At 39.5% G+C, this 24929-nt stretch overlaps 1 protein-coding gene across 1 annotated transcript in view; it reads right to left on the bottom strand.

Moving 5' to 3' along the window:
• Positions 1-8856: 8856 nt before the first annotated feature.
• Positions 8857-24929, bottom strand: part of gfra3 (GDNF family receptor alpha 3) — a 54815-nt gene continuing 38742 nt past the window's right edge. The window contains exons 3-8 of the mRNA XM_053324503.1: positions 24680-24751; positions 23059-23413; positions 21621-21730; positions 19265-19399; positions 17482-17618; positions 8857-9075 (exon numbers count right to left, since the gene is read on the bottom strand). Coding sequence (XP_053180478.1) covers positions 8857-9075; positions 17482-17618; positions 19265-19399; positions 21621-21730; positions 23059-23413; positions 24680-24751 — 1028 coding nt within the window. The remainder of the gene's footprint in view (positions 9076-17481; positions 17619-19264; positions 19400-21620; positions 21731-23058; positions 23414-24679; positions 24752-24929) is intronic.

The following is a 24929-nucleotide window of genomic DNA, read 5'->3' on the forward strand; positions in this document are numbered from 1 at the left end:
TTCCATCTTTTCCCACTTCCTCTATATCTCTCCGTCGCCGCTTTATTCCGCTGCTTTATCTCTCTGGATAAAGCTATCCCTGCTGTGGAGTTTGTTTTTCCCCCCTGCTCTGCCTTTATCTTCCGTTTGGATGCTGTGTATGTGCAGTAGCATGGAGAGAGAGACATAGACGGAGAGAAAAAGGAGAGAGACAGCATCCCCATGTCAGGCCAATGATGGATTAGAATACTAAAATACTAGAGAGAGAGAGAGAAAGCAGACACAGTAGACGCTCAAATCTGACATGGTGTGTGTGAGTGTGTGCGTGCGTGCGCTTATGTGTGTGTAAATACACGGTAATACAAGAAAAAAAAGAAGAGCAGTTCTTTCCGAGCACACACACATAAAAACACACACACACACTCCTTCTCTATTCCTCTCTCACCCTGGAGGCTTTCTTTCTCTATCTCTCTCTTTCTCCGAGTTGATTTAACGCATGGCTTCTCCGCTTGTTTATTTCAGTACATATTAATGTAAATCACCGGTGTCCACTCTCTCCTCTCTCCTCTCTCTCTCTTCCTCTCTTTCTGTCTCTGTCCATCCCTCTTGTCGTCCTGCCACCGGGTGTCGGCCCCGACGACAAACAGCCGTGGCAACAATTAAAATGAACAACAGGGCCCAGTAAAAGGCCAGTGCTCCGGCCCCGTCGGCTACGTCAATCAGACGTCCGCCCTCCCCTGCTGATCTCAATTAACCCTCACTACTGGGTGGTAGGAAGCAGGGGTGTGTGTGTGTGTGTGTGGTGGTGGTGGTGGGGGGGGGGGGGGGGGGGGTTCTGACCTGGCTATCTAAGTCTGTGTAATGTAGGGGAGAGAATGCAGAGGAGTTCAGAGGAAGCTGTTCTTCATCTTTTGAGGTGATTTAGTCTACACTATGCTCACTTTTGTCCACATTTAGAAGAGAGGAAAAGCTCAGTAGCTACTAAACATATTGCAATATAAGCACAGACTGCTCGCCCTTAAGCAAGGCATTGATATGTATGAATTATTATGTAAATGTGGAATATACAGCATATAACCTCTGACTGCTAACCAAGCTCAGCACAGCAGGGAACAAGGAGTGACAACAATAAGTTCACCCGTTTGGTAACATATAGATTGAGAGCTTACAGGTGGATGCTGGGTGGAAATGCTGTGAACAGCAGCGACAAATCTTCCAGGTGAGCGCTGTGGCAAGAGGCATGCGGCAAAGAGTGAGCACAGAGCGCTGCCGGATTAAGTCCAGCACCGTGATCAAAAGGGTGCACTGGATTTACGTTGCAGTGAGAGGAGGATGTCATGTGAGTGTCAGGGTAAACTCAAGATGACTGCTTCAAGTAGCTTCACTTCATTTGTTTCAAGGAGAGTGGATTGTGCAACTTTTGTCTATTCCAGTAATGTCTTAAATTCCCTAAAAAGCAAAATCAGGCATTGATTATCTTTTTAAAAGTGAAAAGAAAGTGGCATGGAAATGTTCATCCAGGCTTTCAATTAAAATAAGTGATGCTTGAAGCTTGTTGACATAGTAACCAAATCAGATGGGGCAATGAAAATGCCAATCCTCCCATTCATTTAAATGTGGGTTTGTAGTGTGTTTCAGCTGGAAAGTTGAGCCAGAGTCAACTTCTGGAAAAACGCAAGCCGATGTCACTATGGCTGAAGGCTTGGCCAATCACAGCCAGAGATTGAGTGATCAGAGCTAAACCCAGCCATGAGGAGGTACAAAGATCCTACTAGGCGAAGAGGAGGACATATCTCTTTATTTGATCATGTTAAATGTTCGGCTTAGGTCAGGCATGTCCAAACCATAAAGGACCATGCAGCTGCAGGTTTTCATTCCAAACAAACCAAGACCAAACCAACCGACCAAACTGAGTACTGGAGGCTTGACTCATTTTATCAACCATTCTCAGTCTTCAGACAGTTGATTGGTTGGAACAAAAACCTGCAGGGTCTCTGCTTTTTATGGAATAGTCTGGACATTGCTTGGCTTCGGTGTTAATGATCAAGCTGATGAATCAGATCAATGAAACCTTGTTTTCTGTGGTGCGCTGCAACACCTTTGGTCTCACTTTGGCCTAACTGTTCAAGCTCAAAGTTCAAAGTTAAACTTGATGCATACAACTGGTGCAGATTTATTTTGTGGACATTAAAATTAACTGATGTCCCTCCAGGATTTTGCTGATGTCTCCAGGCTTTTATTCTATCTAGCTTATAAGATACATAACCCAGTCCCTTTAAGAATTTGAGATATTTAATTCTATGTCCATGTTAAATGCAGACATGGCAATTTTCAACTTGGACCAATTTGTGACTTTCCCAAGTTAAAATAACTTTTTTTAGACTCACTGATGTGAGACCACTTTAAATAAAATGATCAGACAGAGCTGCGTACAGCCTCCAACAAGCTCCACCGATTCAAAACAAACCCTTTCTGACTATTTTTCTCAATTGAGCCATCTTTAAGCATACACCTGAAATCAGCTCTGGCGTTTATACCACACAGCCTGAGGCAAAACTCTACATTCAATTTAGTGTCTAGTCATTTCCACAGTGCTGCTGCACAGACTGCTAACCTGAGCCTACAAATTACACCTTCTATACTAAAACTTATAAAACAAATGACTTATTATGATTGTTAATGAGCTCATTAAGCAGTTAACAGTTTTCCCTCCTCTGATTTACAACTTAACGTTACTTTTTTTTTTAAACAGTTGAAAAGGAAGCAAATTGAAGTGTTTTACAATTATCACTTGGAAACAGCAAAATCCTAGTGAGACTGAAATAATGACATGAAAAAAGGGGAAACTACACTAGAAACACATTGTATTATAAATAAACACCCATACAGCATTCTGTTCAGTTAAAAGATAAAGGCTTTTGTTGTATTATTTGTCTCATATTCAACAAATTCCATTAGGAGACCAAAACCAAAAATGTGTCAACCTCACTTATACATAAATCTTAATTATATAGTTTAATTTTTAAAAAAGGCTGAGTTATTTTCAAAAGCTGCTGACTACTGTAGTTGTCACTCAAACAGAAGGAGACAGTGGATTTTGGCAGAATCGGTATCATACCTCTCCAACCAATCTCATTCTGTTGGAATACATCAATCAGATACTTTTTGTTTGTTGACTGGTTATATAGTTTCTATATTAATGACTTGGCATCTCTGTTTCCAAAGGGTGACATACGACTGTACACTGATGACACTCTATTGTATGTACATGAAAACACAAGTTGCTGCCAAACTCACAAAGTCTGATTCCAATTTCCAACCTTAATGAATCAAATTAGCCCGTTTCATATTCATAAGAAACTACATGTCCACTGAGGCAGCCAAGATGTACATGCACTCAATGGTTTCCTGTCACATGACCTGCTCTCTGACAAGCTGGTTACAGGCCAACCACACTATATTGAAACCACTATAGTATTCTCATAAACAGACACTTAAAATAACCTAATAATATCCACCACTGTGCAGTTCTGAGGAAGATATAACCTCCTCAGCTGGGAAAACCTGCTTGAGTGTATAAATGTATGGCTCCGCTGCTAAAATCATACATGGTAAACCCCCCCTCCTCCCTATATCATATCATGAGAGGAGTTACAAGAGGGGACTGCATTATTCCACTTCAGAGAAGTGCTTTTAGTCAGTTAGCTTTTTCTGTCTCAGCCTCACAGGACTGAAACTGTATTCTAACACATATCTAAATGCTGGTTCACTGATAGTCCAATCTGTCAGCACTAAAAAGCACTTCCTCTCCACTGTTGCCACCTTGTTTCTCTGACTACTGTACTTGTGTTGTCTGCTGTGGTTTGTGACTCTTGTGTAGCTCTCTCTTTCATGTTTCATCACATATATGTATGTGTTGCTTGCTTCATGTCCTATATGCCTCTGCACTGCTTTCATGCTTCAACTAATATTTGCTTAGCTCTGCTTTATGTTGCTCTGTTGCTTGCTTCATGTACTATATGCTTCTTTGGCTACTGCCTGCTTGCTTCAACGTTTAAGCTGTATATTAACATTTACATTAACATTCTCTAATTGTGTTTTTATCCTTTTTTTAAATATATACTTTTAGGGAGCGTATTGTAACATCTGGCCATGGACTGTCTTGATTTGATTTTGATTGATTGATTGATTGATTGATTGATTGATTGTGTTTTTATCCTTTTTTAAAAATATATACTTTTAGGGAGCATATCGTAACATCTGGCCAAGGACTGAAGATGAAAACTAATCACTCGGTTAACTCTAACATATTTACAGCAATACTATATAATGTGCACTGTCCTTGTCAAATAAATAAATAAATACATAAATAAATAAATACAAAAATAAATACAAGAAAAATATGCACTGGACTATTTTCAACGGTGGATGAATCCACATTTGGTTTTTTCTAGTAAGTATTTCTGACATGTGTATGTACAGTAATAAGTCAAAATAAACTGCAGTGTGTGTGTGTGTGTGTGGTAATGAAGCAACATGTCACACAGTGCAACAGTGTGGCTCAATGATGTGTTTTTAATAGTTTTTGGACAATAATGGAGCTCTATGTTACAGATGATACACACATAATACTTGTTAGTAGGATAAATTCATTTTTGGTTTGGGTCTTCTGTAATTTGTCAACATATGAAAATTATAGAATTTCACCTCATCATTTTACATTTGATCATCTTGAATCTGACACTAATTATAAAGTGTTTTGAAGTATTTAACCTCTATAGATATGTCATGACCTGTGAAGCTTAATGAAAACACTTGATGCACATATAATGAATGTTTCATTATAATCAGTATCATCTTTTTAGATTACAGTGCCTGATTGCTGTTTATGACTCTTATAATTAACACTTTAGTAAAGTGCTGCTCACAGAACAGCAGCGTTTACTGTTCAGTCTGCTCACTGTTTGAATAGAAGTATCTGAGGTGAGCAGACAGAGCCTCACTCTGTCTCTTATCTCTGCTCCACTGATTGACAGACGCTTTGTCTGAGGGGTGTGTTCAGACAGAAAGGCCTTCCAGATTGAGTGTGTGTGTGTGTGTGTGTGTGTGTGTGTGTGTGTGTGTGTGTGTGACTGTGTGTGTCTCTGTGTGTGTGTTTCTCAGCAGTTGTGCGCAAAAGCAGTGCCTGAGGAAAGAGAAAGAGAGGTTAAAGTACAGCGCAGACCTGTCACCTCTCTCTCCATCTCTCTCCTCATCCCTCCATTCCCTTTGTAGTTTGTTTCCTTAGTGCTTTCACAAAGCAAACATCCCTTTCCTCATTTACTCCTCTTTCTCCTTTTTTTCCATTTCCTTTTATTCTTTTTCTGTTCTTTCTCTGTTTTTCATTGTCTCCTTTCTCTCTTTCCTCTCCTCCTCCTCCTCCTCCTCCTCACTCTTTCCTTCTTTCGTTCTGCATCTCCATTTGCTGTCTTTTCCTTGTCCTTGTCTTAGCTCCTGTAATTCCATCTTTTGCTTTCCTCTTTTTTCTCCATGTTTCCTTGCTTTTTCTTTCTCTCCTTCCTCATTCCTTCCTCTTGTTTCTTCTTTCCTTTTCCTGTCCTTGCTACTTTTTCAATGTGTTTCCTTCTTTCCGCTCCAACTTCTGCCTATCTTTAATTTCCCCCTTTCTCTTTCCTCCTCTCTTCTTTCCTCCTCTCCTTCCTTCCTTCTTCCTTCCTGCTTGCCTCTTCTAACTTGATGTCCTCCCATTCCCTCTGTGCCTTTCTCTCCCCTTTCTATTTCTCACTCCATCCTTCTCTCCCTCCCTCCGTCTCCTTGCCCTCCACCACCATCACTGGCGCCCCTGCAGATGGAAGTTAATTTTACATGTTCTCCAGAAATAGGAAAGAAACGAGGAAAAAAATTAGTGTCAGCAAAAGATTTATAAGACATAGAAAATCAAGAGCTGGCGATTCTCTCTGCTATGTTTGTGCTCCAGGGTCCTTTTTGTTCTTGCAATAGCGCACTATTTCTATCACTGCCTGTTACCCCCCCCCCCCCTCCCCAAACACACACACACACACACACACACACACATACATTTTACACACACACACACACACACACACACACACACCTTCCCCCAGGAGCCTGTCAGATGATAAAGAGATGTTGTCAGGGACTGATTATCAGCCTCCCAACTAAAAACAAGTAAAACATCAAACGCACAAAGACCACACAGGGACTTGGCCTTATTTTTTTTCTTAATTTGTCCTCTATACATCTCTCCCTCGCTCTTTCTCTCTCCCACTCGTTCTCTAACTCTTTTCATTTTGTCTCTGTGTCGGTGTCAGAAGTAGCGTGTGTTTTTCGCCTGCTGGGGAGCTATTTGATTTGTTCTGCCGTTTTAGAGCTCATATTGTTTCTGGTGTGTTGTTTTTATTATGACGGCTTTATTCATATGGCTGCCTGTGGCAGCTTGGGTCCCGGCCCTGAGTCACCGGGGAGGGCGATAGGGACAGGGATAGAGCAATAAAGCAAGAAAGAGCTGCATCGGCTCAATACGTGGCAGGCAGTATGTGTGTAAATGTATGTGTGTGTGTGTGTGTGTGTGTGTGTGTGTGAAATCGGTACCGTATGTGTGGCTGTGCTGACGTGGGTGGGAACGATGAAACGATGCAAGACTCAAATTATAACAAAAAGCTTTACACAATTTCCTTTGCAGTCTTTCTGCCAGATCCCTGCGTGCGCTCACACAAACACACACATCACACATTTGGCACTTGATGTTCATTAAACAATGAGAGACAAGTGTGTAATTTGTCATTTCAGCGTGGCTGTAGAATAGGGGCGGTGGCAGGGACAGGTGGATTGCTCCATACATCACGGTGATAAAGTTTGACTGATGCCTCATATATCAACACCCTTTCCCCCCCTTCAGTCATAGTTAGGATGACCCATGGACAGGTAAGTCACAACCAGCGGGACAAATCATCATCCGTCAATAAGTTAAAAGAAACACAGACGCACAAGAAGGTCTGACTGCAGCCGCGGTGGTGGAGCACATCTGTATAAGGTGTTCACATGAGAGCACAGGACTACCACTCATGTCCTTTCTTTAAGCGTCTTCTGACTCATTAGTCACTATGACGACACGTAGGCTAGCAATATGATATGTGCTGCTTTTGCTCCATTGGTCAAATGAAAGAGCTTAAAGTGCTAAATTCAGTGTAGTATTCAGTGTTTGGAAATGTTCATTATTTTCATTTTAGTATTTTACCTTTAAAAGTACTGGACAATATCAGCGTAGCCATAACTAACAGTCTATATCAAGTTTTATTTTTCTATATAGCATATCTTTATTATCCTAACTTGAAGGCAAAGTAAAATATTTGTAGCCTTCCATATTACATTTGTTTGCTCTTTGGCAGCATAAAGTAGCAACCATTTCAGTTTTCCTCTATGTTGTGAGCCAAATGAAGAGCCTGGAACATGTAGCACAACTGTATGGCTAGCTAGTCAGCTTGAAAAATGTTTATTATTCTGAGTGAAAAAGATTTTTTTACACAAAAAGCAGCCATTTTCAAAGTGATGAATGAACTGATATAAAAGATTCTAGCAGTAAACATACTAGCTGTGTTTGTTTGTTACTAATAGGCTAATATTTGTTTCCTAAAATGTTTGCTACGTTTGTTTGCACGCTAATATTTTAGCACGCTAAAGTATGCTATTCTAAAGTGATAAGTCCTCAGCATGTTTAGAATAGAAAGAACATGAAACAAATCAAACCAGTTGTTTTGACTTGCCAACACTTCCTCCAAGTGTGTTCATGCTAGCTGAGATGTAGCCTAAATTAGCTTCCACTGTTATGCTACATATTTGTAGCAGCTAGTTATTAACTGTGTAAGCTGTAGTCACTTTTTCAATAGTTGCATCATCATTTTTTAGTGTTAAAATGTTTTTTTTATTGTTGCCTCTAGGGAGTTGATTTTGCTGTCAGAAATTGATGATGCTACTCATAATAACAGCTACAAGTATGAACAGTTTCTCCATTTCACCTCTGTATGTGTTTATGCTAACCCACGTGGGCCAACTAGTACTTATGCACTAACAACGGTACAAGCTACTCAAAATAATGAGTTCTCAGTATGTTCAGAATGGGAAGAACAGAAAACTTCCAGTTGTTATGACTTGCTAACACTTCCTCTAAGACTTCCACTGCTAGCCTTGGTGAACGTCAGATAAACCAAAATGTAGCCTAAATGAGCTTCCATTGTTATGCTAAATATTTGTAGCAGGTAGTTCTAGTTCCTAGTTAAACCAGACAAACTGTGTACAAACTATAGTTTCTCAATAGTTGCATCATTTTGTACCGTTAATATTTATTAATTCAATATTATTCATACTTTGTTATTTTATTTTTGGGAGTTATTGCACCTGTCAGAAATTGATATGATTATAATCATAATAACAGCTAGCAGGCAACATTTTCTCCATTCCACGCCTGGATGTTTTAGCCAACTAGTATTTATGTGCAAACCACTCAAACCAAGACATTTCTCCAGACCTATGAGATTAACAGCTACATTATGCTCATTGGTCGATGGCAGCATGTGAACACTTTAATACGAGCGGCTCTCCTCTACTCCTGACAGAGACGCACCACTGCAGCTGCACTCAGATGTTAAACAAAGTGCCATTTTCAATTAAAGAGGGAGGGAGAGAAGCGAAGGAAAGGAGAGGGGAATCAACGGGGATGCTACTGACAAAAGGTGAAGTCCGTTTCTTCACTATGTTTCTTATAATTTTACAGCAGTCAGTCCAGGATCGTTGGCAGGTCCAGTGTGTGTGTGTGTGTGTGCATCTCTGTGTGTGTGTGTCTTCTCTGTATCCTCTGTTCTACCCCCAGCTGAGGCAGGCAGATAGAAGCAGGAGCAGCAGTAGGATGGGTTTAGGGGGGCGAGCGGTGAGGGACGCAGCCCCTCCAGCCACAGAGGAGCCCAGGTTAGAGATGGTAGCCCTCTCCGAGTACTGAGGGATGACGTCAAACTGCCCACCTTCATCAGTCTCCTCCTCCATCTGCGTCCGTAATTCCTCCTCTTCCTCCGTCTCCTCCACCTGACAAGGAGGAGACAGTGTGAACGAAATTTGTCAGGCCTTTTCTCAGCTATTAATTCAGGATATTTATACATTGTACAAAGTTTAAAAAGCTGGAGAAGTCAAATAAAATTCAGGTAAAGCAGCCAATCTAAGATCCTCGACTTCCAACACACAACATTGAAGGACTAAACAAACAAGGACAGATTGAACCAATCCAATCTGACCCATCAAATCCACATTACACAGACCCTGACCTGGATGGTATACAGCTGATTTCCAGGACTGGTAGTATTTGTATAGCCCTAATAAAAAATGTATTAGACCCCTGACATAACCTCTTCTCCTGATGAAGAAAAATGGGAAGTCTATTATGAAAAATCAATTTTAAAACATTGTGAATCACAGCAAATGACTTCACACTTTTAATGTGTTTGTTTGTGGGCAGATGTTTAGTTACCTTATATTTCAAGTCAGGATTGAGATTTTCCTACTATGACTGGTTTAAAATAAGATGGTAGTCCCTGAATATAGACTATCCAGACCAGTATCACTAGAAATGATATTCATATAGCATTATGTGCATATCAGAGCAGCACATGGTTGTATTGTTTTATTGTTTGTTTGTGTACCTACCTGCTCTGCTGTAATATGAAATCTTATATACAGATGTATATGCAGATAATGTGATTCTGCTGATGGTATTATTTTGGCTTTAAGCAACCCTGAGCTGAGTTTTGCCACGTTCTCGCCTACAATGTGGAACTATTGGTGTTCTTAGATATTGTCTGTATATTCATTTATTCTCTCTCTTTCATATTATTTTGTGTTTTATTGTGATATGGACCCCTCCATGAGCTGCATCCTTAATACAGTTTTGAATTGAATAGAACAATCTTGCGTTACAAGTTATAAACATTGAACATTACTATTCAGCTGGTAGTCAAATAAGTCAGTGATGGTAAAGCAGAAATAAAGCAGCTTGTGACTTCATGCAAACCTGATTTCAGTGCTCTGTCTGAAACAATGTCCTTTAAGTAAGGATGTGGAGGTTGCAGGAGATCAGACCATAACATACTTTTTAAAAAACCCTTAATGGTAAATAGACTAGAATAGTACTTATATAGCACTTTTCTAGTCTTTCAACCACTCAAAGCTCTTTTACATTACATGTCACATTCACCCATTCACACACATTCATACACTGATGACAGGAGCTAGCACACAGAGTACCAACCTGCATCAGAGAGAAACCAACACATTCATACACACATTCACACACCATTGGCCCAGCCATCGGAAACATTTTGGGGTTAAGTATCTTACCCAAGGACACATCAACATGTGGACTGGAGGAGCCGGGTATTGAACCGCTGAATCATGTATTTTATTACATATAAGTGAGTCATTCTTTTCTTTTTATATGTCACTTGGTTGTGTTTTGATTTCCGAGTTCATATATTAAAATTTAATCAAAAGCGGTCTTTGTTAAAAACTTTAAAGCTGTTGCAAGTCTGATTCACTGCAGTGTTAAAAGTGTTGAAGACGCCCAGCTGTTCCTCCTCAATAATATGCATCAACATCTGGAGAAGCCCAAGGCCCATGCTAGGTTAGTGTGTGTAGATTGTTCCTATCCTTTCATTGAGATACTGCTTGTGATACCTGCTTGTTTAAGGACTTTAGTTTGGGGGATTTTTTTGACTGGTGTTTTTGACTCATTTTTAGCTTTCCATCATCCAGTCTGACAGCTGCCCAGGCTGTAAACAAGACACTTACCTCGGTTACATTTGTATCTCCTTCAGGATTCTGTTCATTTAAGTTCAAATAGATTGTACGTAACAAACAGTTTAGGTGGGACATGACCAGCAGAGATAACACCTTCTGTCTCAGCTTAACTTCCTCCAGTCTGCACAGCTATTCTTAGTCACTATCTTTTATTGAGAGTCTTGTGACCTTTTCCTTTGATCTGCTGCTTTTATAACTTATTGGTGAGGGACAGAAAGAGCCTGAAGAACATCGTTAATATTTCTTTGAAGATAATTGGAGTGAAAGAGAGCGGTTGGTTCTTTTTAGGATGAGCGCATGTCCAGAGAACTTATACATACTGTGTACTCATGTTTAATGTAGTGTGTGTTGCTGTTGTTTAGTACTGTATTCTTCTTTAGACCCACCTGATATTAACATGCCAGCTATATCTGAATATGTTATCTGGATAAGAAAAGACACATTACTGTATTTTTAACCCTTACATACTGTTTGAGTCAAATTTGACTTATTCTGACATGTGACAGCTGTAAGAAAAAAAGGAGAAAAAAAAGTGTTTAACGTGAAATTTGATGACTTTTTGACCCAAAAATGAAAATATTTCAAAATGTTATACTTTTGTATAGGTGCTACTAATTGTGACTTGTCAAATGATCTCCATATCTATATCCATGTGTTTTAGTGAAATGAATAGTTAATAGTTTTAATAATGATTTCTTTTTATGATGTAGGGTTAGGGTTAGGGTTAGTGAAGACTGCTTTCTAAACACATGTGCTTCAACATTTGGTATGGACTGGAGCAGATTCTTAGACAAGGGGATTCAAATTGACTCAGAACATACAGTGAGGGTGTAGGACAGTGATCACCAGCCCTGCTCCTGGAGAGCTACTGCCCTGCATGTTTTAGGAACCCCCCCCCCCCCCCCCCTTCACACTATAACACACCTGATTGTCATAATGAACTCATTATCAAGCCCTTGACAAGCTTCAGCTGCTTGATAACGAGTTCATTATGAGAATCAGTTGTGTTATAGTGGTACCCAAAACATGCAGGGCAGTAGCTCTCCAGGAGCAGGGCTGGTGACCACTGCTGTACAATATGAACAGTATGGAAGGGTTAAATGGCAGAAAAAAAAAGAAAAAATTATATATATATATATATATATATATATATATACATACCATCTGTCCATTTATTCTTAAATGTGTGTGTTGTTTCCAGTTTGACTTCAGAGATCCTCAATGCTTTTTTTAAAACTCTAAGTTATGTAATTATCTTATGCAGTCACTTAAGCTTTTAGTTATATAAAACAAGAATGCACATCTCTGTAAATGACAAAATAAATAGACTACTGGTATCCATCATGACATCAAAACCTCAGGTCAATACATATTTGATTGCATTCCTTGTGGAAATGTAACATTTAAAAATAAGGACCAGTCATCTGTGCTTCTAAATGCTAAGCTGTGAACATCAGGTGACTCTTTTTTTATCCTTTTTTTTTTTTTTTTTTTTCCCTCTCTCGCTGCCAGAGCGGATACTCCGCTTTTTGAAGTGAAACCTTTCAATTTCTGGAAAAATCACTTTAGAGAAACAAGCGAAAGCTCCTCGTAGAGACAAGACAAGCAGCTGAATGACGGACGGATGAGTGGATGTGGAGTAGGTGTGGGTGGTGGAGGGGTGGAGGGGGTGTTGGCGAAGGAGAAGGTGCAGGGAAGGCTTCGGGGATGCGAGATTGAAGCAACTTAGAACAGAGAGAAAAAATGAGTAAAAGAAGAGAAGGGAAGACTAAGAAAAGTACAGAAGGAAGTAAAAAGAGGAGGAAGGAGGGGATTTGGGGAAAGAGGAGAAAGAGGGTGGGGGGAGACATATGGGCATGAATAAATTCATACTAATGAAGCCTGACTGATGCACTGCTTCCAACCAACACCTCATCTAATCCGCTCACTGGGAGAGAGACACAGACGGACACAGAGAGGGAGAGCGAGCGAGCGAGCGAGCGAGCGAGCGGAGGAGGGCAACCGAGGAAGAGAGAGAGAGAGTTGGAATCCCCTCTTGTCTGGCGGCCCAGATTATCTCTGGCAGTGAGGCATGCTGGGAGCCAGAGAGCCTCAGCCATGGCAGATTGTGGTCTGGCCAAGGTTACAGTAGCCAGCACTGCGATTGGATTGGACCACATTTAATGGTCAGTGTGTGGGACAAGGGCAGCCAGGAGTGTGTTTGCAGCACATTTCTGCATGTCTGTGTGTGTGTGTGTGTGTGTGTGTGTTACTGTGTGCACATTACTGGGCTGGCAGACTCACACATGATCCGATACGAGTGAAATGAAAACACTGCAGGGCCGAGGCTTGTCTGCGTGTCACATGTGACGCCTGATTAATTGCTACGGAGAAATGAAACAGTTTGAACATTTCTTTGGTTTAAATTAAGGTCTGACCTTCACCACCAGTTTTACTTTGAAAAACAACAACAACAAAAAAAAAACGACACTCATATTCATTAAGAGCTTTTTATCCATGATGAATACTAAAACTAGAGGGAAAAGGAGGGAGACTGGAAGGAAATGAAAGAAAGAAGTGGAGTCTCTGCTGAGTTGTGAGTTCAGTCACAGACTAAACTGAGCACAAACACTCCAGACACACTCCCTCAGGCACAGCTATTCCGTCCGTTGCTAACTAGCTTACTGCTAATGTACAGTTTGTACTTTGGCAGTTTGGAGCAAATGAAAATTTGCTTCATGTTCTGTCAGTTAGGTGATTATTCTCCATCATTTCTGTTTTCCTCGTCCACATTAGTTTGGCAGCGATGTGAACACATACACCAGCTGCTCTGCTCTTATATTCCTGTCAAAGCAGCTGCTCATAGCCAGTAGAGTGTTTGCTCTACTGTTAAACTCCACTTAGAGTTTCTGCTATTGACCACAAATGTTGCCAAATCATAAAGGGGAGCTCTATTATTGCTCATTTCCAGCTCTATATTTTCATTCCAGGACTCACATACTGGCACTTCATGCAGTCCCTCAGTTCAGCCTCTGTCTATAACAGGCAGTTTAAGCTCCTGTCTCTTTAAGACCAACCTCCTGATGAGCCCACACACACACACTGAATTAGCAGAGCATTAGCAGTGCTGAAAAAAAGTATTGATATATTTAGAGCTCTGGGTTAGTTCTGCAGGTCAGTTAGAAATATTCCAGGGAGGAACAGTACTAGCAGGTACAGCCACAGTGATGATGATGATGATGATGATGATGATGATGATGTTTGATGAAGAGCTGCAGGTAAATTACTTATTATACTTTGCCCTGCTGTGTAATGGAGTCATGGCTCAGTGTGACTACCCATAATGCCATAATGTTAGTACAGATGACCATATAAAGAAATCAGTCACAAGCTGACATCAGCTCGGGTTGAGAGTAGAAAAAACTGATGGAAACTGAGCATTCAAAGCAGCTGGTGATTCTTCCTCACACTGATCACTTCTACGTTTATCTCACTATTTGACAGTACTGGCTACGTTTAATGTGAACATCCAACATTGTAACTGATTGATTCTACCGGGTCACGATGTGGCACGTTTCAGAAGTGACTGTCCACTACGCTGCGCTATAAACACACATATAAATCTATTTTCAATATAAGAGACTTCAAATTGGGCTGTTTAGTTGTGCTGCTACTACAGTAATTATGGTAAAAATATGGTGAAAATAAGGAATAGCATGATAGGTCCCCTTTAAGGATTTAAACTTTAAGGGGTTAATCAGAAATGTAAAAAAAAAAAAAAAAAAGAAGAAAGAATATCATACAATATATCATTATCTAATTTTAGCAAATGTCATGATTGTATTGGCCTAAATAATCTATTATTTGTTAGGCTGTGAGTCTGAATTACACATCACTTCACAAGCAGTAAACAAACATATCAATTAACAAAAACAGCTTCAACACTTGATTAAGGTCTGAGCCAACCGTCATATTAATCAGGACACATTGCTAAGCACTTTTTCTCCTTTATTCTGCTTCATTTATCTACATGCTGGGATTCATCATCTCTTTCAATTCATGTTTTAATGTTTCAAATCAGATAGTTGTTGAGTTGTGGATAAGTCAACTTGTATTCATGAAGTCAGTGCTGTCATCATGGCCTCAGGAGCTGTTGGATCACACTGTTAATCTTTTGAAGGCTCGCCAAAGTGCTCGGAGAACTTCTGCCCGAGAGCGACTCCTTTGATCTTCAAATCAAATGCTGACTCACTATTGTGTTCCACCGTTAAGAGGTATGACCTTTTATGACAAGCGTCACTGACAGGCTTTCTGACCCACCAAAAAGCATTACCGGCTGCATAAATGATACAAGTTAAATGGATTGTGAACCCAACTTTCTGTTTAGGAGTAGAGTCTAAATATGTGGTTGGTTTCTAGCCTGAACTTTTGACTTGAAGATTGAGACACATTGGTGATGATGGGAGGAAAAGCTGCTCTCTATCTGTCACTGTGCTGTCAGTCTGCTCTGACACACACAAACACACACACACACACACACAAAAAAAGTAAGGAAGCAGTATATTCTAGTGCTGATACAGTTGAAAGAGTAAATCAACTAAACCTCTACAGTATAATAATAATTCCATAATAATATAGATGGATTTACAGTAAGCAGTGGAAGCAAGTTTCTCTGAGGAAGCCCATTCCTTGAGTGAAAGTAAATGTACTCATACAGTATTTATCTACATATTACTACCTTAGGTAGTTATCTAACTATTTAGTGAGAAAGTATTTGCTTTATTTGAGACAAAATGGTTAAATGATATTTTATTAAAACCCAAATTACGAACATATATCCAAATTAAGCATAATTATGGCCCTGAACCTCATGTTAAAGCAAACTTATCAAGAAATCAAAGGTCCTTAGTGGCTCAGCTGAGAACAGGAATCCTCCCTCTGAACCTTGAAGTCAGTAGATTTAAAAATATGCTGGAAGATGAAAGGTTATGTGAATTATGTGAACTCAATGAAGTTGAAAATGAATCATTTTCTTTTATACTGTCCTTTGTATGATGAACTGAGAACTCCTTTATTTACTGAAATGTGTGTTAAATACCCAGAAATGTTCTGGTGCTCTGATGATGACAGAATGGACTGGCTGTTTAACTCTAATGTTTTTAAGTTGCCTAAATATGAATCTGAAGCCTGGAAAAAGCATCAGGACGGTCTATATGTTCAGTTGCTATAAACCGTTATCTGGTTATCTGGTTTTCATTTGTTATTATTTGTGCTTTTCTTCTTTTGTTTCAGTGTCTTGTAAGCCCATTTGGGCTGGGCACTTCTGGTGCATGACACAACACACAACAATAAATTCAATATGGGGTTAGGACAGTAACAGGCTGTCTAACTAAAACAATGAGCTGGAAGGCACCAAAAGACTTCATACTGCAGTCAGCTGCTAAGTCACTGTTGGTAGTGACTCCTTTGACATTATACATGATCAATATCATGTTAATTGATTAGTGCTATGTAACTTCTCACAGAACAAATAGCACATTCTTCCTCTTAAAAATGAATCAGTGTAACAAATCCTACTGTGTTTCATTCCTTGTGCTACAGATGTTCATGTTCTGGTATGACTTTATAGTGAGTAATGTTATCAATTATAATTATATATCAATCAAGTATTGCATAATAATACACTTTACTGACTTTATAGCACTTCTCTACTGCTGCTACTGTTACACTGTGTTTTAGCATTTGCTCTTATTCCTGCTTTTTTCTTCTCTCCCAATGTTAAATAATAATATTTAACATCTGGCTTTTAATTACAAACTTTTATTATGTTATTTATTCATTTTTATGTGTTTATCTGCTGCTGTTTTATTGTATTGTATTTTATATATAATAATAATTATCATTATTAGCCTATTATTATAAATGTGTTGTGTTTGTTATGTACATCAGGATCTATTGAATGACTCATGTAAAAAGGGTAAAGGACATATGATTATTTACTTTATTTACACATGTGTAATTGAATTTAATGACCAAAATAAAATACTATAACTATATTATATAATATAATATGTAATATTAATATGACATATTTTTATTAATATAAGATAATAATTAAGTCCCTTTTATATTTCATTTGAATGTCAAAAAATTAATATAACTTCATTAATAACTGCAATTACTTTGTAATCTTCACCAAATATAACAAAATATGTAAATATCAATTACTCTAAGAATATGTCACACGTTCTTATTTTAACTCTTTCCTTACATCCTACTGTATTCTGTTTTAAAATTGATCAGATTTGAGGCCGTAACATGTAAATAAACATATAAATATTGGTCAGTATGGGTCAGACAGATGATGGTCACATTATGGCAAATATCTAAACATTACATCTAACCCTTAACTCAGTGCTGAAAGATGATACGAGTATGAGCTCGCAAAAAATTAAAACTGAAGGAAAAATAAATTAAAGAATATAGTCAAAAGATTTAAAAAAGCCCCAGCAGTGCAGATAAAACAAACAGAATAAATAAACAAGGCTCAGTGTGACAGTGACGAGATGAGCTCCAACCTTAAAAGATAATAGAAAAGGCCTCAGGATAAAAAGTGTGAAAGGTAATCTAAAAACGTGCAGTGATGAGCTGGAGTGTACTCACGATGTCGTTGTGTTCGGGCAGGTGGTTGTTGCTCAGCAGCTCGTCCTCCTGAACCAGCGGGGAGGGTCTGGGAGCGGGAGGGGGGGTGATGTCTGCGGGCAGGGAGGAGGGGTTCTCCATCCAACTGATAGAGTTACCTGCATGGAGACACAAGGCCCCGTCACTGCCTCTGTGTGTGTGTGTGTGTGTGTGTGTGTGTGTGTGTGTGTGTGTGTGTGTGTGTGTGTGTGTGTGTGTGTGTGTGCGCGCTGCAACGCTGCATCTCCAGTAGGCGTGAACCTACATATCTATTTGGCAGCTTTATTGTTTGAGTTGTCAGCAGCTTGATAAATCACCGAGCTTTATGGGAAGTGCATCGACGCATCGATCCTGGCTTTAGTGTTTGGACATACAGGCTCAGTGTGTATCGACGGCCTTATTGACAGCTGCTGTGATTGAGTGACAGCTGGAGGGGGGGGGGGGGGGGGGGGGTTACGCTTTGGGCTCCCTCTCTTCACACCTCTCGAGCTTTTTGCCGCCGGCTCACGCTGTAGATACAGACCGTAAGACTCTTATGAATGCTGAGGATGTAGGATGTACTGTAGCTGACATATAAAGAGATAGAGTTCAGTTCATGCTGTGAACATCTCTGCAGGAGCCAACCACCCCACAAGATTCTACAGACATTCTGTCAAAGTCATTTTTCTTTCATTAATTCTCTTTGAATTGTTCCCCGCAGTATGTTTGACGCTGATGGTGACACATTAATTCAGTTTTTTTAATACATCTGTTCCTCTGATGCTTTATTTGAAATATTTATTTGAAACAATATGCATAGAAATATGTTTGCAGTCAGCACATGGCTGGATTAGGGCTGGGTGATATGGTCAGAACCAGATATCACTATATTTTTGACCAAATAGTAATAGTAATACAGCCTTTAAAAGTAGGACTTATTCCGTATCACCATATTACCATATTCAAAATCTAAGGTGATATCTATAAAATATCACAATATCAATGTAATATCGATTTATTGCTCTTCTCTAGGCTAGATCTACCTAACAGGCAAGTGAGCAGAAAGGGGCCCTCAATAGGGCCGTCTCCATTGCAGGAACTTTGGGGTCATTTTACAGGGCCATGACCATTGGTGTCAGGAAGCAGCACTGAAGGAAAATCTCCTTTCGTATTCATAGTAGGGGCTTGAGGTTGACTCGGTGCCAACTGAGTATACTCAAAACAGGATGTGACATCAACAGAAAGTGCCAAAATAAACTGTTGTAGAATGATTACATCACCTCCAGAGTCTGGTGGGTCCTATCAAGGTCCTACTCTGCAATGGAGACACAACAGCTGTAAAGTTCCCGCCTCCTAAATTTTACCGGGAACTAGACTACTGATCGGAGGAAACAAATGTGGTTACCGATGTATATATAAGAACATATTCATTTGGGAATTTGCACCTTTTTTTAATAGTGTGCTATAGTGATGCATACTCCCAAACAAATGTGCAATTAATAAAATGAATCCAACTGACACACTGTGGACTGAAGTCTTTGGGGGCCCCTGGAGGTCTGGGGCCCTGGGGCAGTTGGTAACTTTGACCAGTTGGTAATTCAGTCTTGACAATAACTGTTTGACTGAAATCAAGAGTGGATTAGCCTCATCATCATGTCTCTGTATTCCAAAACTAACAAGCAACCAAGAAACATGATAAACTTGTGCATGGAATCTGATCAAACTGTCACAGATTCAGAGATGATAGACAATAAATATATGTGTGACTTGTTCAGTGTAGACTCACGCAGACAGCTGTTGTGGGTGAACATGTGCTGCAGTCTCAGACAGTCCTGCCACTGGTTGCCGCTGCCTTCACAGTTGCACCACAGCGACACATCTGCAGAGCTGTTACTGATGTAGTTGGGGGTCATGATGGTACCTGCATGTCAGGAGTCAGGAGTAGAAAAGTTAGCTTTAGACAAGTCAAAGAAGCAGTATGTTTCAGAGATGTAAACATGATAGAAACAAATGTTATCATGGCCAATAAGACTGGCAGACTCTACAGTATGAGCTTCTACACCGGATTTTACTTTGAGCAGCTTGGCAGGAAATCAGATAAATTGCTTTATGGCACAAAAAAGAAGGAGGTTACTGTCCTTTTACTTCAAACTGAGCTGAAGAAGAAAAAAAACGTGCTGAAGGAACTGGAGTTTGTCTTTTTCAGCTCAATGCCCAGACTGTGGCAGGAAGTTCAAGGTTCAAGATTCACTCAATTGTCATTTTAATTATCATACCTAAAATAAAAACCAAACAAATATTTCAGACACACAATAACTAATAATGAAATAAATAAAGCCATAAGTCATTTACGAGCAGAAACAGTGAAATATGAACAGATATGAAGAATACTGCTTCTGTGTGTATTTCCACTCAGAATAACTGTTTTTGTGTATCTTGAGCTGCAGTCAGTGAGAAAACAGCATGACTGACTGAATGCATTTTTCTACCATGCAGACCTTCCCAGTCTCCTAGACATTACATTTATATAATATCAATTTGTTTTCTCTATTATGTTGTGTCTGAAAACATTATTGCTGTCTGGAATACATTCACAGGAAAAGTTTTTTTTCTAGTGCATAAAGTTAAGGTTCAAGTTCAGTGTGTTCAAGGTTGTTGCTATAGTAGCATGCTAATAGAGTAAACACAATCACTGTAGACTTCTTTATTAAACCAAGAACACAATCTTACCAAAATGAGTAAGTGCGGAACCATAAATAGTCAAATAATGCTTGGATAAACCTTCTTAGAATAGGAAATAGTGAAGCTTTAGGTCAGCATTATGTTACAGATATAATGTAGTTTTACAGCCTGTATCTCATAAGGCTTTATGAACGCTCAACATCTTCTAACCATCAGTGGTAGAGGAACTCATGAGGACTGCCAAACACAAAAAAATGAAACTACCTGCAGACTACTCTGTTGTAAATATGTGGATTATGCAGGTTGTGCCTTTAAGAAAGCTATGAGCCTTATAGAAAAGTCATCCATCATTGTCAGAGCGAGCAGATAGCCACTCAACGCTTCTCGATCCACATCTCTTGTCAGCTGTCGTGTGTCCTCACTTTCTATATCTTCCTGCTTCTCCTCCTCCACTTCTTCTGATCACCCCGTTACCTACACTTCCTGCCTCTCCACTCCAGCCATATATCCTTCCACCCATCCATTCACAGGATTCTGACATCTGTGCATTATAGCTCTGTTACAGAAAACACATCATATTTAACATGCTGCCAGGTCTTTCATGTAGTTGTTACTCATTTGTAACAATTGTAGGTTTAACCATCACTTCTTTTCTTTTCATCTCAGTCCCTCTCTTCATGCCAGCCAGCATGTTTGTGCTGTTGTTGTATTAAAGACAAGCTCATGTACGGAAGTATATTAATGACAAAAGTCAATTAAAATCAAAGTGCCCTAATGAACGTTAATCAGTCTAATTTGGTCATTAATTAATCTACGTACACAGCTTCCATGTGACTGCCCCATTTAGCATTTTATGATGCTGAGCAAATGATTAAGAGTAGTTAAGTGTTTCACAATTGAAGTAAAGCTTCTCGGGTTTTTTTAAAAGCATCCAAGTAAACTATTTATTCACATCTTCAATTTTTTAAGAAATAAAGTTTTTGTATTACTACCTCCAACTCAAATAATTTGGTATGTGTAGTATTATCTTAATTTTTGAGAAAGGAGAGACGGTTCTAGATTTATTCCCATAACATTTTCGAATATACTATTATGTGAAGGAGCATCTGTTATTATAATTAAATATTTGATGAGATAAGCTACTAAGCTACCTAGATAGTTATCTACAAATCAGTTTAAAATGGGTATAGTGTAGGGCATAAAAGTACAGATATACAGTTAGTTACCTAATAAAAAATGATCCGTTTTTTTTTCCTAATGGTTTTCCATACATGAAAAAGTAAAAAACAATGTAGCCTGCTTTATACATACAAATAACAGAAATCAACCGGCTGACGAGTAGATTAAATAAATTCAAAATCAACGCCAAATTGTTCAGTGACCTAAGCTATGTAATTCAACTTCTTACTCCATCTTTTCTCCATAACAACCCCCCACCCAACAGCTCCCCCTCCCCGTACCGATGAGTCCGGTGTAGGCTCGGAGGCAGAGGCCAGCTGAGTCTCTCAGACAGCCGCTGGCCTTCAGAGGAGACGGCTGGCAGTTTTGAAGGAAATCAGCAAGTCTGGACCTGGCAAAAACAGAACAACAACTCAACATCAAACACAATAAGTGGGAAGGAAATTTGGGTGGGTATGTTGGGGTGTGTGTGCGAGCCTGTAAATTTAAGCTCAAAGGATATGGGGGTTGTAAATCCAAAACCTTTTTCTTATTTAGTACTGACACATTTTTGCCTTTTTCTCTGTCCTTTCATGATTTCCATCTTCTTTTTATATCTGCTCTGATTCACTGTTCCTACAGTCCTTTTCACTCCTATTTTATTAAAAGGTGCAGTGTGTAGAATTTAGTGGCATTTAGATTAACAGACTTGGGAGAAACTGAATATAATATTCATAAGTATGTTTTAAATGGAACATAATCACCTGGAATAAGAATTGTTGCTTTTTTTGTTACCTTAAAATGAACCTTTTAATATCTACATAGGGAGCAGGTCCTCTTCTATGGAGACCGCCATGTTTCTACAGTAGCCCAGAATGGAAAAACCAAACACTGCCTCTAGAGAGGGCCTTTTGCCTTTTTCATCAGTACCAGAATGAATGAGTTCATATTTTGTGCCAAGTATTCACTATTTACCCCATACATTAAACATATTAGACTGGAAAAGCACTTAAACATTTGTGGGATGGTAAAATGAATAGTTGTCTCTTCTTCCTTATCGCATCATCATAATTATCACCTAAAGACCGTCCTGATAGTAAGGAACAGGGAGACACAGGGTCCAAAATAGAAGCGATCAGATTAGTCATCCAATTCTATTTAATCCTTCATCTGGCAGAATGTAAGCAGCTTCATAAATAAGACGTGGTTTTCTGAGACAGGAGCCAATGATACAAAAAGCTTACATTGCTTTAATGAAGAGTGAGCGACCTAGCTTGTGAGTGAGCTCCCTTGGAGAGCTATTGTGGCCAGCTAGCTCAAGCAATTTCCTAGCTAATTACCATGTTACTGGTTAGCTTGACAGCTACAGTACCTTGACAGCTAGCTAGTAGTTTACAGCACCACCTACTACGTAACTTTTGCTGCAGCACTTATGATGTGACGAGAGCTTAACCATAATAATAATTTAACAAACAATTTAGTAAACAAAGCAACACCATTTACAGTAAATAATACGTATTTTATAGGACCCAGTAGGACCAAAAATAAAATGTTGAGTTTAAATCAACAGTGAGTTGCAAGGAAATTGGAGGATTTGGGAGAGTGGATATAATGTACCTAAAAAAATGTTTTAATAAAATATATATCCAAACACATGCATGCAATGTTACAATTTCATAATAAAACAATACAAATGTGTATATGTGGTAGCCCATATATTGTCTGGGCCTCATGTCTAACCTGCAGAGGTCGTCTCGGCGGCAGAAGTTCTGCTGGTGGAGGCAGTTGGGTTGAATGCCATCCATCTCCTGGTAGGAGCAGGAGGGTACAATGGTTTTCCTCCTCCTCTCACCACACATGGTGTTAGTGCAGGGGCAGAACAGGACGCCCAAACTGTACTCCTCAGGCACCCGCTCCAGGAAGCGGCGCAGGGCTCGGTGACACTTGTGTTGATTGCATCGGTTGGTTTGAGGCACCCGCTTGGTGCAGGCCAGGACATACTCTGAACGCAGGGAACCACACTTCTCATACAGACCACAGTCCTGAGCTGCTTTCAAGCATTGGTTCTCACCATCTAGTTGCTTGGAAGGTGATGCTGAGGGGATGAGGAGATGTTTAATTAATAAACATAAAACACCGGTGTGTGCAAAAAGTGCATCTATAGTTTGTAGTTTTAAAGAAGTTGACTTTGTCCTGAAGGAAGACTCAGTGTCAAAGCATCCTCTGGGCTGCATGAATTCTTTCTCTGGTGTCCATGAACACATATGTAGAATATATCAAAAGGAACTGCATTGCTTGCTAAGCTAGAAATATTGGTCAAGGGGAACTTTAGGAGTGGCTGTGGCTCTGGAGGAAAGATCTAGGGGCTGTACAAATATTTAGGAATCATCCTCGGGTGTTCAAACATTACTGCAATCTGGCCAGCAGCTGTCAATATTTTCTCTGCACCAAATGTTGGATGGAACGACTGAAAGACTGACAACCCAATTCCTTGCCCCCAAGGCCAGCAGGGCGAAAACATGTTGTAACTCTCTAATATACAGAGACTTTGGAGAAGACAAATTAAAAGAGACTCAGTCACTAGTAACTAAATCTGTATTGATTGATACATATTGACTGATGGTGTGTCCAGACCAAACACAAAGGGAATTTTTGGTGTGGCGCAATCACATAGAAAGTCATTGTAAAGACATGAGTAGATGTGAATTTATACCAGGCAATGCAAATACATTACAGTATGAGATTAAACTGTTTTAAATTGAGTGAAACAGCTGTCTGTATTGTGGTGCTTTATGAATGTACAGAGAGGAGAGGTTAACAGGAGAAAGAACTGGACACACTCCATCAGACACTATTGTACATTAACATATTTTGACTGGGGCGAGTAAACACAAATAATCTAGTGGTCAATAATGCATGGCGAAACTGGCTTAGTGGGATGGAACGATCCAGAATAGAAGTCCAATACATTTGATTAATAAGCAGATAAACCTGATTGGCAGTTTTATACATAATAATGTCAAGCGGGCTCATTTTTCATGTGCTGCAGCCTGGCACTCCTTGTTCCTTGTTCCTAATGTTACCACGCCCCCACACTCAACGCACAATGATAACTAGTACACCGGAGCTCACAGTACAAATTAATTTAGGAGTTATTTTGAGGTTACATCAGACTCCCTCACTTGCCATATCCCACTTTAACCCCTGGTCTAAACAGACCATAATACATAACTTATTGATTCAGCGATGAAGCTATGGAGCTGCCATTAAATAGTTGATGTGTGACAGTGATGTACAATGACTTCAACAACTGAATCATAACAAAGACTGCTTGAGTGACACATGTCAGAGTGTGTTTTACCTGCCACTAACGAGGCCATACGAGTATCCATTAGTGTGTTGTCATAAGGAGATATTTCCAGCTCATAGTCCTCTAGAGAAAAGAAACACAGAAACATTGGAATTAGCTTGGGAAATAATGAGGAAAAGAAAGCAAATCAAAATGGAAAAACAACAATAAAACTAAATGTGACCTCCTTCAAATGCAGTAATACCAGTGTAATCATGAAATGTTTATTATGTGTTTATTATGACCAAGAATGGGGCCCAGG

The sequence above is a fragment of the Scomber japonicus genome, chromosome 8, assembly GCF_027409825.1.
Source record: "Scomber japonicus isolate fScoJap1 chromosome 8, fScoJap1.pri, whole genome shotgun sequence".
Lineage (NCBI taxonomy): Eukaryota > Metazoa > Chordata > Actinopteri > Scombriformes > Scombridae > Scomber > Scomber japonicus.